At 38.5% G+C, this 14,566-nt stretch overlaps 1 protein-coding gene across 1 annotated transcript; it reads right to left on the reverse strand.

The window, feature by feature from the left end:
* Positions 1-1,335: 1,335 nt before the first annotated feature.
* On the reverse strand, positions 1,336-13,209 carry ivd (isovaleryl-CoA dehydrogenase). The gene is made up of 12 exons (XM_030719579.1): positions 12,932-13,209; positions 12,072-12,161; positions 10,708-10,759; positions 10,079-10,248; positions 9,885-9,978; positions 7,021-7,151; positions 6,844-6,940; positions 6,613-6,706; positions 4,281-4,362; positions 4,053-4,157; positions 3,679-3,751; positions 1,336-2,697 (listed from the first exon to the last, which is right to left on the reverse strand). The coding sequence occupies exons 1-12, from the start codon at positions 13,061-13,063 to the stop codon at positions 2,564-2,566; spliced, it is 1,254 nt and encodes a 417-aa protein (XP_030575439.1). The 5' UTR covers positions 13,064-13,209; the 3' UTR covers positions 1,336-2,563.
* Between the last annotated feature and the right edge of the window lie 1,357 nt (positions 13,210-14,566).

Consider the following 14,566-nt stretch of genomic DNA (forward strand, 5'->3'; position numbering starts at 1 on the left):
CTTAACAGGCGACAGAGAAGTTTCAGTCGCAAGTTACTGAGAAGGAAAAATGCTGGAATAAAGTCATTCATGTTTTAGTAAGATGATTGGGAAGTAGGTAAATTTTCTTTTACTGTTTTGTTTTTTTACTCCACAATTATTCTGCAGTACTAAAGTGTACTTTACAGGTGACTATCAGGTACAGGTCATGATGTGTTCACAATAAATATAATACTGTAATAAATAAATCCCCCTCAACCTATTAAAATGCTGCAATGAAAAAAACCCAACAGAACTCTGCATAGAAACAAAGTATTTTTTTTTTTGCTATAGTATGTATAGAAGAAAAAACACATGAACTCACATTGAAACACCCTGTTCTAATATACTGAGATATATAATATGCTGCTCTAACACTGAGAAACTCAAGCACTTTTCAGAAAAGGTTACCTTGTCAGCAAAAGAAAAGAAAAAAAAAACAACAAAACAGTTTTCTCCTTTTTGTTAATTCATAACTTAAACATAACTAAAATTTCCAGTTGGGAAGACGGGTAAAAAATGCCTTCAGTTCCCTAGAGGTGTAAATGAAGATGCACTTAGTTACTAAATTTGAATGAAGAGCAGTTTTTTTCTTTTTAGCAACAAAAACATGAGTTACAGTTTTGTATGATGCCTAAACAAACTGTATTGTAGTCCGTTCCTCTTGAGTACCTCTGAAACTGAATACTGTACTTTCACAAAGCTCAAATAGACTAAATCAAGTCATATCTCATCCTTTATGTGCTTCTGACAATATCTCATTATACAACCACTGACAGAATCTCCACGCTCGCAGTTTGTAACGTCGCCTGATGATGATGATAACCCTGATGACAGTAGGCAGGCTCCAGTGCTATCACCACATGAAGCTTGGATAAATTAAGTTTAAATGTCATATTTAAATTTGGAGGACGAATTATGTTCTACAATATTCATGTTGGTTGTTTTAAGGCGATTCTAGCATGGAGGACAGCCGAAAGTCTGACACATAAGTGCAAACTGGAGATATTGCTTTACAGAGAGGATGTTGTTCCACAGTCACAGGAAATATAACAACAATAATTCTCCCCAAAATTCAAGTAAGACAAAATTAAACCCAATTTATCCAAGCTTCATTGATTGAGAGCAGATTTATTTTCTATGCAATATTTTTGCCACCCATGACATCCGTATAAAACTGACTAATCTCATCATAATACACAGCAGCTATAATTCTCAATCACTGCAAAATAATGCAGCCCTTTTAAAAAAAAAAAAAAAAAAAAAAAGTATTGAACATGTATTACAACCCTTTAGCAAATACATAGTGATCAGAAATCGAAAAATTGTAATTTTATTTTTTGCAGTTTCATAATGTACACCTACATAATTATTTGCAAAAGACACATCATACAGTTTTCTACAGTTAGATTTTTATTATATACAGTGACATTTACTCCCAAAAATAAACAAATATGTATTCTAATCCTAGCAGAGGACTCACAGACATTTGCTGTTTTCACACATTTCAGCTTGCTCTGAAATCATGAAAACAAAGTTCATGAAGATTTGAACTATTTACATTTCATACTTACAAATGAAGAAAATTCAGATAATGATGACATTATCTTTTTATTTAAAACTGTAGTGATAATGACTGGGGCAACACTGAGTACCTATATTTATTTATTCCCCTATATGATAAACAGTTCTTCACTGCAGCCATTTTGAAACACTGATAGGCGTGTTTAATCACGAGCCCAGAGACTGATCAGTGACCCTGTATGTTCCCTGATTGGTTGGTGAGTGGTTGCTGGAGGTTGATGGCTGTTGCTAGGTGAAACTGGTCCTGGTGATTGCTTTGGTTGCTATTAGACTTCCGTGATTGCCCGTAGTTTGTACTGAAGATGCCAGTTTGTCTGCAAACACTTGCCAACTACTGAAAGTTGAAAAAGTACAACAGAAACTGGAAATGGAGACAGCTCGCCTTCAAAGTAAAAGCTTTGAAACATGCTGGTTGCAGCATCTTCCATACAAGCTACTGTCGGCCTACTTGCAACCAAAGTAACGGCAAGGTTTTCAGTGCACCACTGTATACCTGTTTGTGACCAATTTAGGCCAGCAATTGCCAATAACCTGAAGTAACCACTGAATACACATTTTTCCCTAGTGACCAGTGGTTGGGGGCTGAGGGGAGGTCCGTGACCAGTCTCTAGGCCAAAATGACTGCGGCTTTATCAGTGGATTTCACAGCAACCTCTTGCCAACTGGTTGGAGAGTATGCATATTTCTATAGCAATTGATGGTTGCCAGGAGGTCTGTATAAGAGTATAAGTGAGACTGTAGCAATCCTAAAAAAACAAAACAAAAACAACCTAAATTCACATCAAGGACACTTAATGTAGTTAAAAAAATTGCTTTGCATGTTGTCAAGTTGTAATATGATTTCATAATAATCCTTGGTGACAAATTCTCGAACAGTTTCTACAGTAAGGCCTTGTGTGTGAGTAACTTTGTTAATCTATGGCAAACCACTCACAGTCTTTAAGAGGTCATCCTCTGAACTCTATTTGAACATGGAGTTGAAGGCTCGTCCAATGATGAGCCTGCGAACTTCACTTGTCCCGGCACCAATTTCATACAGCTTTGCATCACGCAGGAATCGTCCCATTGGGTAGTCATTGATGTAGCCGTTCCCACCTGACAAACAGCATACACATATTAGTGTGAAGTTACTGAGTAGTAATAAAGTGCAAGACTGGCCATCTGTTAATCAGAAATCAGATACTTATGTGGACAAAATGTAAATAAATAAATCAAACTAAATGAATTCTGCAGTAGAGACATGGAGTGAATTCATACAAGTTTTACAGATCTGTCAGTTACAACAGATTTAGGCCAATGACTGTCAGTGTAGAACAGATTATTGTAACAAATCAAACTTAATTTAACACTGAACTCCCCCACATATACAGTAAAAGTTATTTTTCTTAGTCAGATGGACACTTCATATATATAGCATACATATTCAACTTGCCATTTTTCCATATTTTCATAAATGTTGAAAATAATGTGTGGTTTTGTTGCCATTTATTAAAAAAAAAAATACTAGGGTAATTGCAAAGCAGGGGGTTATCACATCAACTAATTAATAAGCAGTTTTTAACCATGAACTCCAGAAAATGCTGGGAGAATTAAGCTGGAACATTCTCAGCGCTGCACACAACAGGAAAAGGTGTGGATCAGGCACATTCTCACTACTAGAACTCCTCCATCTGATTTAAACAGGAATGGGGTCTGCAAATAATTTGCAAGAAGTGAAACACGTGACCTACAATGAACTCTTTTTCAAGGAAACCAACAAGGTGAAATCCATTTAATGAATAATCTGACTGATACAGACATCTGTGTTGTCACGTACAGCTCTGATGGGTGAAGTCGACAAAAGTTAAGGGCCGTGAGTCCTTGTGTGAAAATAGCTTTACGTTAATCCCAAACTTGACATAAACTACTAAAGACTCACTCTATGACTGGCTTTCTTTCAGTTAACTAGACTTTTCTAACAGCTGTGTGTTGCTTATAACCTGAAATATAATGTTTGTATAATTATTAAACCGTGGCAGTTTCCTCAGTTTAAGAATAGGGTCTCATTTCATTTCAACATTGGTTCTTGGCACTCACCCAAACACTGAATGCCATCCAAAGCAACCTGAGTGGCATTCTCAGCACAATACAGGATCACGCCAGCACAATCCTGCAAACGCACAAACCATCACAGTGACTGTGTGCAAAGTTGGAAAAGAGAGTGATAGGATGCAGACTTGAAACTGAGAACTTTCAGGATCCTAAAAATGAATAAATAGTGTCTAAACATTTCAAGGAGTTAAATCAGAATTTCCTATAAAATATTTAATGCATCAAAAAGGACCATCAGAGGGGTTGTGGGGGGAAAAAAAAAACAAAAAAAAAACAAACTTAAAAAAAAAATCTTTAACATTTTCTCGATTAAAGTGACCGGGTGGTGCAGAGGTCAACGTGATTCCAAATCTTCTCACCTTTGCACTGAAGTGTCCTTTGTCACAAGCACGAGCAACGCTGTACAAATACTGCCGACAGGCGCTCAGCCTGGTGTACATGTCGGCCATCTTGCCTTGCATCAGCTGTCAAACAAATGAACATTTGGTGAGTCTCGCTGGACTTAATGTAAGGGATCATTTATCACAAAGGCTGTAATGATATTTGCATTTTTATTCTCTAAATAAAGTGAAAAATGAAGGTAAAACCTGAAAGTGTCCAATCTTCTGACCAAAAGCTTCTCTGACATGCAGATAGGGAACAGCAGCGTCCAAAACTGCCTGCATGATTCTGAAAACAACAACACACACAATACTGTACTGAAAATTTTCATTGACATAAACTTTTAAAGAAACTTGGAATGAGGCAAAAGAGTTATTTCAAAAGTGCTCAAGTAAAAAAAATGGGTTAAATTAAACTGCAGATGCATGCAAAGCACAAAAGGGCTTTTCAGCTGAAGCAGTGATGTGGTAAGATTTTTAACAAGACCATCACGGATGAGGATTATCCTCCCACGATTAATTAAAATAAAAAATAAATGTAGAACTCAGGATAACATTACAGCAACATTTCATAACAGAAAACCCTTCAGCAGACATCTTCTTACCTTCTGCAAAACTACTTTGCCCTAATTTGGAGGGAGTGCTCTAAACTTTTATCCAAATACTTTTAATCACGCCTGGGTTGATAAAGCTAAAATACACATTACAGCAAAAATGCTGTAAGAGATTTATATTCTGTAATTATCATTTCTACAACTGTTTTTTTGGTATCCACATCCTAGAACAGAGACAAAAGTTTCCATGGTAAACAAATCAGAGAACGTACATACTGTACAAGGGTGTGTACTACATAATGTCTACTTATACAATCTATAACAATAAGCCAGACATAATGCATACTTACAAGGTATTCACATCATATTATAGTCATGTGTACAGGAGTATTACTACATAATGTACCCATACTACGTAATCTGCTGTATTATGTATAACATCACTATAATCATAAGGTGACCATGTCGTTTACATTTGAGTAATATTACTGAGCAGCAGGAATGGCTTTAATATTGCTCAATAATGAGTCATAGTCTGTACTATTTATGGCCATGAGTCATTCCTGAACAACATGTTATACAATCAAGCCAATCAAATTATACAAGCCAATCAGGTTAATCAATGTGGCTGCAGCCTAGAACTGATGTTACTATAAACCAGGGGTGTCCAAACTTGCGGCCCGGGCCCTCTTTCGGCCCCACCCACTTCCTGTCCGCGAATTGATGTCAAAAACAACATACCGTATTTTCCGGACTATAGAGCGCACCATACTATAAGCCGCACCTACAAATTTTTTGGAAAAAAACTGGAAACGTACATATATAAGCCGCACCGGGCTATAAGCCGCTGGTATCTCCGCCGCTCTCGGTTTTCCACAATTACTCGGCACTCAGCAGAGGGGGACAGACAACCCCAAATTTGAGTTATAACAAGTCAATTCACCATTGATTCGTTCACGCCGAGCTTACGTGCAGCGGCTCTATTTCCCTCCTGTAGTGCCAGGTCGATAGCCCTCAACTTAAAAGCGGCATCATAGGAAGTTCTTTTTGTGGTTTCCATGATGAGGGAGTTTGAAAAAAATCTCTTTTGTGCCTGCTGCTAGCACTTGTTGGCGCTTTCTTCTTTGATTTCCAACTTTGACGTCCCATGATTCATATCCTGCTAAAGAGCCCCCTGGTGGTTAAAGAAAAATCCACAGAAACGCCGCACCGGGCTATAAGCCGCATGGTTCAAAACGTGGGAAAAAAGTAGCGGCTTATAGTCCGAAAAATACGGTACAATTTGGCCCTTTAAGTTACTTTTTTGACATTTTGCTTAACCCTCTTAATTGGAGGGGAAGGTGAAATGTCAAAAAAGTTTGGACACCCCTGCTATAAACTAACTGGCTCTTTACCCAGAAATTTGGGTAGTTTCTCACTATCTGCCAGCTGTTCAGTGACCTAGGTCAGCTGCTAGCTTTGGGGAATTCCCACTTTCTCCATTTCAGTCAATAATGGTCAAGTAGGTATAGCCAATCACACAGCACAATATGATCACATGATTAGGCTAAACCAATCAGGCACAAGAAAATAACCAAATGTTGCATTAATAAGCATTCAAATATGAGCATGGGTTCTAGACTTGGGTGGACTGGCAATGCAAAACTACTAAGATAAAAATGAGCCATTTTACATTTTATTTGGGGTTTAACAGTAGATGTATATAATTCATGGTCTGGTTTTAGTATATTTACGGTATACTAGACAAAAAGAAAGACAAATGCGCATTTTTGTCAATTATCTAAAAGAATGAAAACAAAACATCTTAAAGGGCTTTAATTATTCCTGTAACACATCAGACACTCAAGTGCTGCATATCAAATTCATTCAAATTAACAACTATAGGGAGATGTGTCATTTCAGCTTTATTACACTATATTTCAACAAACAGCATCAGTTGCACAGGTCCCAGATCACTGATATACTGTCCCAGTCAAACTCCTTACCCAATAGGTCCAGATGCAAGCACCAGTCTCTCCAGATCTAAGCCACTCATCATCACATATACACCTTTGTTTAATGGACCCAGGATGTTCTCCGCTATAAAAGAGGAAAAAAAATTACATCAAATCAAAAATAAATGAAGCACCACACCAATAAAAAGACAATCAAGTTTGCATTAGGATCACATGACACATATTAGGCAACCAAACCACAATGTGTTCCATTAGACACACCTGGGATTTTACAGTCTTCAAAGATGAGCTCACAGGTGTTTGATCCTCTCATGCCGAGTTTGTCGAGTTTCTGTGCGGTTGAGAATCCAGGCGTTCCCTACACGAAGCATATATATATGAATGCACAAATAAGACAACTTGCTTATTATTAGTTCACCTTTGTTTTACTGAATTTACCTTTTCAACAATGAAAGCTGTGATGCCTTTTTGATAGGCCTTAGGATCTGTTTTGGCATACACAATAAGCACATCGGCATCTGGGCCATTTGTGATCCAGAACTTGTTGCCATTCAGAACATAATAGTCTCCTGTAAAAAGATTGCAGTTATATAATAGTTACTTTGTTGTATAACAATTTCAGGGCATTGCACTTTCCAACAACTTAACAAAAAAATCTCTCTGGGCTCTCTGGTTTAACAACTTGGACGTAAACACAAAAGCACTTTTCCATTATCCTAACAATCACCAGCAGCTTCAAAAGGCACTACTTACAAAGCATGAATGCAGCTTTTAAACCCCATACCTTACACCCAGTGGTGAAAGGCAGGGGATCCTCAAGTCCAGGCCTCGAGGGCCGGTGTCCTGCAACTTTTAGATGTGTCTCTGCTTCAACACACCTGAGTCAAATATAGAAGTCATTAGCGGGGCTGTGGAGAACTTGACTGCATACTGAGGAGGTAATTCAGCCATTTGATTCAGGCGTGTTGGATCAGGGACACACCTAAAACCTGCAGGACTCTCGAGGCCTGGACTTGAGGATCCCTGGTGTAAGGTATACCTCACTCAACCTAGTTGTGCATATAAGGAAGCACGAGAAGGTTGTGTATACTTGCAACCTTCAGCCGGTAGCTTTCATTTTATGATTTGATAATGCCATTTGGGGGCAACCCCCCCCTCCAAAAAAAAAAAAAAAAAAAAACCAACAACAACAGAGGGAACTGTTATTTTTGTCCTCTCAGGCCTGCCAGTAGAGACTGACTGCATTCTCTCTTCACATCTTTATGCTGTTGCTGTTTGAATTCCTGTTTGTATATATTTGCATTTGTTGTTTTCACTGGCCTTGGGCAGTTTAGGCGCTTGCTGTTTTTGTCTTGTCACCTTTGGCTCATGCCAAGCTCTCTTCATGGACAGTTCCAAACTTTTTGTGCGCACAACTTCTAATATTTCTATTTATTTTGTAAGTTCAGAATTAAAATGTTATACATATTTCTTTTCACTTCAATGACAACAAAATGTGTAAGTTCACAGGTGCCCAAATAGTTGCATACAACTGCACACAATATGGGAGTGCTGAAATCAATTACTATAAAATATTGATGTGTGCTCTCGGGTGTATTAACTTGGAAACTGACAAAGACAATCACAGATGCTGATTTTATGGAGAAATTAAAAATTGCTCATCATTCAGCCAAACATAGTGCTTATCTATGTCATAGACTGTATATAAAAGTATGTAGCATCTAGCATTAAGTGCCTTAAGCCTGCATTCGTTCTAATAACCAACACATGGTGACGTCACTTGTTACAAAAGCAAAGTCAGACTGTACAGAAATCTGTCGGAATACAACTCTTCAATTTGCTTGATCTATGACAGTAAATATTAATAAGTTTATGGCCTTAGGTAGTAGTTTCAAGTATAAATGAACAAACCATACTATTTATTTGATAAATAATGCTCCCCATTGGTGTCCAAAAGGAAAATAATATGGGATTTGCGTTAGGATGGAGCTGCCTTTTTACTGACAAATGCGGCAAGAAGCGTGCAGCATCCCTCAGTTTCTCAATCAGATCTATGCAACAATGTCTCATGAAAAAATAAATAATACAAACTGCACACTGTCTACATCCACTGCAAGGACATCTGAAAACTTAGATTCACAGCAGAAACCACACAGTTAGGATTTTTCCACCTTTTCCTAAACAAAAATGCAAATAGATAAATAAACTTTCCAAAGAAAAAAAAATACAGTATATTATACAGTAAAATATCCCTCTATCCCTGAACCCCGTACCATGCATCAAAATGAATTCATCCATGTTCTTAACCACTTATCCAACTTAGCTTTGCGGGGGAGCTCAAACCTATCCCAGCAGCCATTGGGCAAGTGGTGGGGTGCAACCTGTACAGGTTACCACTCCATCACGAGGCTGGAGAAGTAAGTCTGAACCACACACTCCCACACATACACCTATAGCCAATTTAGAATCACCAATTAAACTAACAAGCACTGCAGTACCCAGTAGGAAACACATGCAGGTACAAAACTGTCTTGCTGTGAGCTCAAAGTGCTAACCAGGCTGCAAAATGAACAGCTGAAACAGTTACCTATTCATAGATCATCTGTGACATGTCAAAAAAAAGGTGATAACTTAAATGCATAAGACAGTCTGTAGCCTCACAGACCTTCACTGCTATCATATCATAATAACTATGAATCAAAAGAGTTTTTTAGGTAAATAACAGTCAAATTTTATGCCTCTATAGCGGCTTGTACTGACAATCTGGCAATGCAGCACAGACACAACACCTTGCTGAGTGTGAGTCACTTGCACATTTTCAGTGTGGGAAATGCCAACAGTGTTACACACACACACACACACACACACTTTAACATTTAATGGTAACAGATTTCAGATAGTGTTCTTACATAAAGTTGTATCCATATTTTGTTAATTCTGAAGTGAAATGAAATACAATGAATCATTAATTAAACAGCTAGAATAAAAAATATATTATTTAGCGATTGTGGTGTAAGATTGGGGATCCTCCTCCTTGTAAAGTCCCTGATATTAGGAGCGCTCAGCAAACAGGTTTCTCTAAGCAGTTCACTGAGAATCTCAAATCAACTGATACTGACAAAGCAGACAAGAGTAAAAACACAAAGACCCGAAAGACCAAGAAAACCTTCGGAAAACTGCACATGTGCTGAGGAGATCTTGCTGATGTGCACCACATACTGGATCTACAATTAAGCAAAATGTTTAAAATCTGAACATTTATCATCACCTCAGAGAAGCAAGTCACAATTTTGGCATCCTACCTTCTTTCTTTGCTCTGAGTTTCATCGACACAACATCGGAGCCAGCATTGTTCTCACTCATTGCCAGGGCTCCAACATGCTCTCCTGTTATTAACTGGCAAAAGGAAATAACAAGATTAATGAAATAGTTAAACTAACTCATTAGTTTCGTGTTTTTTTAAACAGGATTTAAAGGAGAAATGTTAGGTCCTAACCTTTGGCATGTACTTCTCCTTCTGTTTTTCGTTGGCATGGCGTACCAGCTGGTTGACACAAAGGTTAGAGTGGGCGCCGTAACTGAGACCAATGGCTGCTGACACTCGTGACAACTCCTCCATCACAATTATGTGATCCAGGAAGCCCAATCCTGTGCCTCCACATTCCACTGAAAGGAATATACAGTGTGAGCTGAGTATAAACTCACCCAATAACAGCTACAATAAAAAACTGTAACCTTTAGTTCATGCCTTTACATAAAGAGGTGGTTTCATATAGAAATGCACCATAAACTGTGCCTTACACATAATCAGAATCAGAATCAGAAGGTTTTATTGCCATATGGGTGAACAGGTTCACAGCATTAGGAAATTGCTGCGGTACTTCGTGCTTACAGAAAAAAAACAAATAAGTATAAAAACTATAAGACAATATACAAGTATACAAATTGCAAATATACAGAGATATTAGAGCTATAACTATAGCACAATATTACAAAATTACAAAATATACAGTGCAGAGACTAATTAAAAGATAAAAGAATGTAGACTATATTCCACTAAGTATAACTGTATGAACTTGAACTACCTTCTACTTAAAACAAAAAAAATAAAAATGACGGTCATACCTGGAGCAGTGATGCCAAGAAGTCCCATCGTCCCCATTTCTTTCCAAAAATCCTGTTTAAGAGGCAAAGCAAAAAGTTACCAGAATAGAAATCCACCTGGACTTTAATTTAAATCTAGAAAAAAAAAATACACGGCTTTTCTATGAGGTACAGTGTGGTAAAAACATAAGTATCTACAAGAGCTCAATCAATATTATCAGTCAATATTGGTTGATACCTAAATATACTGGTATCACCTTGCAGTTGTGGTCAGACGTTTACATCCATTCACTGCGGGGATGGATGTCATGGTAATTTGGGACTTTTAATGATTTCTTTGAACTATTTTTTCCCAGGGTAGAATGACTGTACAACATACTTGTTTAATGACTTTAAAAAACAGGAATTAGGTGCACATGTTTACACAATTTTGGGGGGATTTTCTCAAATACACACAGGGTTAAAAGTATTCATACAGGCTCAAATATATACATACATGCACTTAAAACTTTTAATGAGTGGTGCTAAAAGTTCTACAGTGTATTTTAACTTGACAAGGCCAAGGCCAGTTAACTTCTCATTAGTGATCACGATTGACTACAACTTGACTACAAAATGATTAGTTTGACAGCACTCATTGGACTAATCAATACTCAGAACAATGGAAAAAATCCAGGGAACTCAGTGAGGCTCTAAAAACGAGAATTGTAGTTTTACAAAAGTTGGGAAGGTCTTTTGGTGCCATTTCTAAACAACTGCAGATTTCAAGATCATCAGATCAAATAATTGTACATAAATACAAGTTATTCAGATGTGCCACCAGTGGGTCTGGAAGAAAACCAGATAATGATGTTATGATATTCACAAACAACCCAGGAACCACCAAGACTCAACCCAGATGCCTTCTGGAGAAAGGTTTTATGGTCAGACGAGACAAAGATTGAGCTATCTGGCCATGGTAACAAGAGGTACATTTGGAGGAGTAAAGCTGGGGGCTTTCAAACATAAGAACACTGTACCAACTGTCAAGCATGTTGGTCTGGGGCTGTTTTGCTGCCAGTGGTACTGTATACTACACAAAGTGGATGGAATAATGAAGGAGGATTACCTCCAAATTCTTCCAACTTCACCTCAAATCAACACCTAGAAAGTTGAAATTTGGACACAATGGTTTGTTCCAACCAGATATCAAACCAGGTTTTGGAATGGAGCAGGCTAACATTAAGCTTGTGGGCAGCTTAAAGCATTAAATAAAGAATATAAAAGTAAAGAATATCAAGCAATATATTAACATTGTGCATGTGTTTTTTTTTAAACTACCTAAAAAGTACTGGCCCCTAAAATCCATTCGTACAACTGTTACAACTTTCTGAACCAAACCTCACCCGCATTCCTGGAAACTCGTTCTTCTTATCGATCTCATCAGCATGAGGACCAAGCTTTTCTGCAAAGAATTTGTGGACTGTGTGCCTTAGCTGTGAAAAGGACAGAAAACAATCGCTTAACAAAAATCATACATGCAATTATTTTACCAGAAGGCTGAAGATGATAAAGTGACAGCGTAGGACAGGTTTCACCTGTGTGGAGATGGAGGTGAGTGTGTTGTTTGATTTACAGGTAGACATGCTGTTTCTCAATCATACAGAAATCTTTAACTGGCATTATATGTATATTTACGTTTATAAAAAGCCTGAGGAGCTTAGACGACTCCTTCCACCCAATCAGCTGCTGTCTATGAACCCCCCCCCCTGCTCTCCCACAAGTTGCACTATAATATGCCTGACCCGCTGTCACCCTTAACCTGATAATTCCTGACTGTAAACCATGTCTGGATCAACCACTGTATTACAGCAATTCACTGCTACACCCTACCTTTTAACCTTGTAGGTAACAGTGTTACAGTGTAACAGAATTAAGCTGCTCAACACTGGCATTTGAAAAGTTGCTAGGTTAGTCTACTCTACTAATTTGATAAGTGTTAAACATATGAATCCAGTGTTAGTTCGCATCTTTTGATTGTGTCTTGTAGTTTGCAGCTGCTAGCTAACGTCATGTTTCGTCATGGGGACGGTGTCCTTGCAATAACTGTCTTCTTATTTGTCCTTCAAACTCACTAAACCATACTGCGCAGTAAAAATTTTGTTCCTCTGAAAGCCTGTCACTGTTTTACTACCAGCGGCTGACCCACACAAAGACAAAGTGTGCGGTTTATTTTTGCTAGCATTCGCTAGCTAGAGTAGCTAACCTGTATCTGCTCGTCTGTGAGTCCGTTCACTACGTCGTCCACGGGGATGGCAGCTCCAGCACAGCCTCTTCTTGCTACCGCAGGGATGGATAACCTGGAGCCGAGACGAAGCGCGTTTCTGACGGCAAACATGGCGCTGCTTGCAGTAAAACGCAAAATAACAAAGCTGAAGTTTTTAGACCACGGGTGAGTGTCACAGACCCCTGGCTGGCTCTTAAAGCAGAGAAAAGGGAAGAGGTCTCACTCTATCAGTTTCCCAGGACTACAAATGTAGTCCACGCTCCCCTTCTTCCCTGAGTTCCTAATGAATGGAAGCGCAATGTGATTAAGTGCACACTGCCCCCCACTGTACCGGAGACGAACAAAACTTCCTTTTCTTCTTTTGGGTGCTCCCTTTAGGGCTCGCCACAGCCTCTCATCTGCCTCCATTTCACTTTATCCCTAATCATCCTCTGTCACATCAACCCTCTGTATCGCACTTCACTACATCCATGAATCTTCTCTATTGTCTTCCTTTTTTCGCTCCTGTCTGCAGCATCCTTTGCTCAATGTATCCACTCTCCCTCCTCTGCATATGTCCAAACCATCTCAGCCTTGCCTCTCTAACTTTGTCTCCAAACTGCTCAACCTGAGCCGACACTCTGATGTACTCATTTCTAATCTTGGTCACTGCTAATGAAAGTCTGAGCAACTTCAGCTTTACCACCTCCATCTCCACCTCCAGCTCGGCCTCGTGTCTTTTTTTCAGTGCCACCATTTCCACACCACACACCATAGCAGGTCTCATCTTGTAAAACTGCACTCTCTTCTTCACCTCTCTTGTGCACTCTCTGTTGCTTTGGATGGCTGACCCCAGGTTCTTAAACTCATCCACCTTCACTATACCTGTCCTCCTTGCAGCTTCACTGTTACACCTGTCTCCCTCTTATTCACTCATGTATTCGGTCTTTCATCTTCATGACAAGTGAAACCATCCTTGCAGCATTCCCCAAATCCATTGCTGTGCCCATCCACCACTGGGCTAAAATTTCCTACCAAAAAAGAAGTTCCTCTATTATTTATATTTAGCAATTAAATAAAAGGTTGATTTAACAAAGTATGCCCAGGTCCTCATTTCCCTCTTTTCTAGTATTTTCTATTTGAAGTCTTCACTCTAATTGATTTCTGAATGGTCTAACAGCATCTCCACAATCAACCCTAACCTTTTCAAAGTTTCCTCATTAACCTTATAAACTGCAGCCTATGATTATGCTTATGAACAGCACATTATCTATTATACACACTCATACTCCCTCCTGATTACTCCCTGCATTTTTAGATCAGTAAATACTGACATGATTAAAAAATTCCTCTTTACATAACACACATTCTTGCGTTCTTTCTTCTTCTTCTTCTTTAGCTTCAAGCAAAGCGGCTTATAGGTACATTAGCATCACCTGCTGGATAGAACTTGATAATGAAAATAAATGGTTTCTGTGTTAGTCTGCTTGGGATCCCCCAATGGTCTCTTCACCTGAGTTTCTTTCTCAGAAATGTGCAGGATTGTTTAAAAAGCATTTTTTAAAAACCTGCAATAATTAAGGACTTTACTTCTTTTTTTTTTTCAGTTAATTTAGCATAAACTTTAGTGGCTCT

The sequence above is a fragment of the Archocentrus centrarchus genome, chromosome 22, assembly GCF_007364275.1.
Source record: "Archocentrus centrarchus isolate MPI-CPG fArcCen1 chromosome 22, fArcCen1, whole genome shotgun sequence".
NCBI classification, from domain to species: Eukaryota; Metazoa; Chordata; class Actinopteri; order Cichliformes; family Cichlidae; genus Archocentrus; species Archocentrus centrarchus.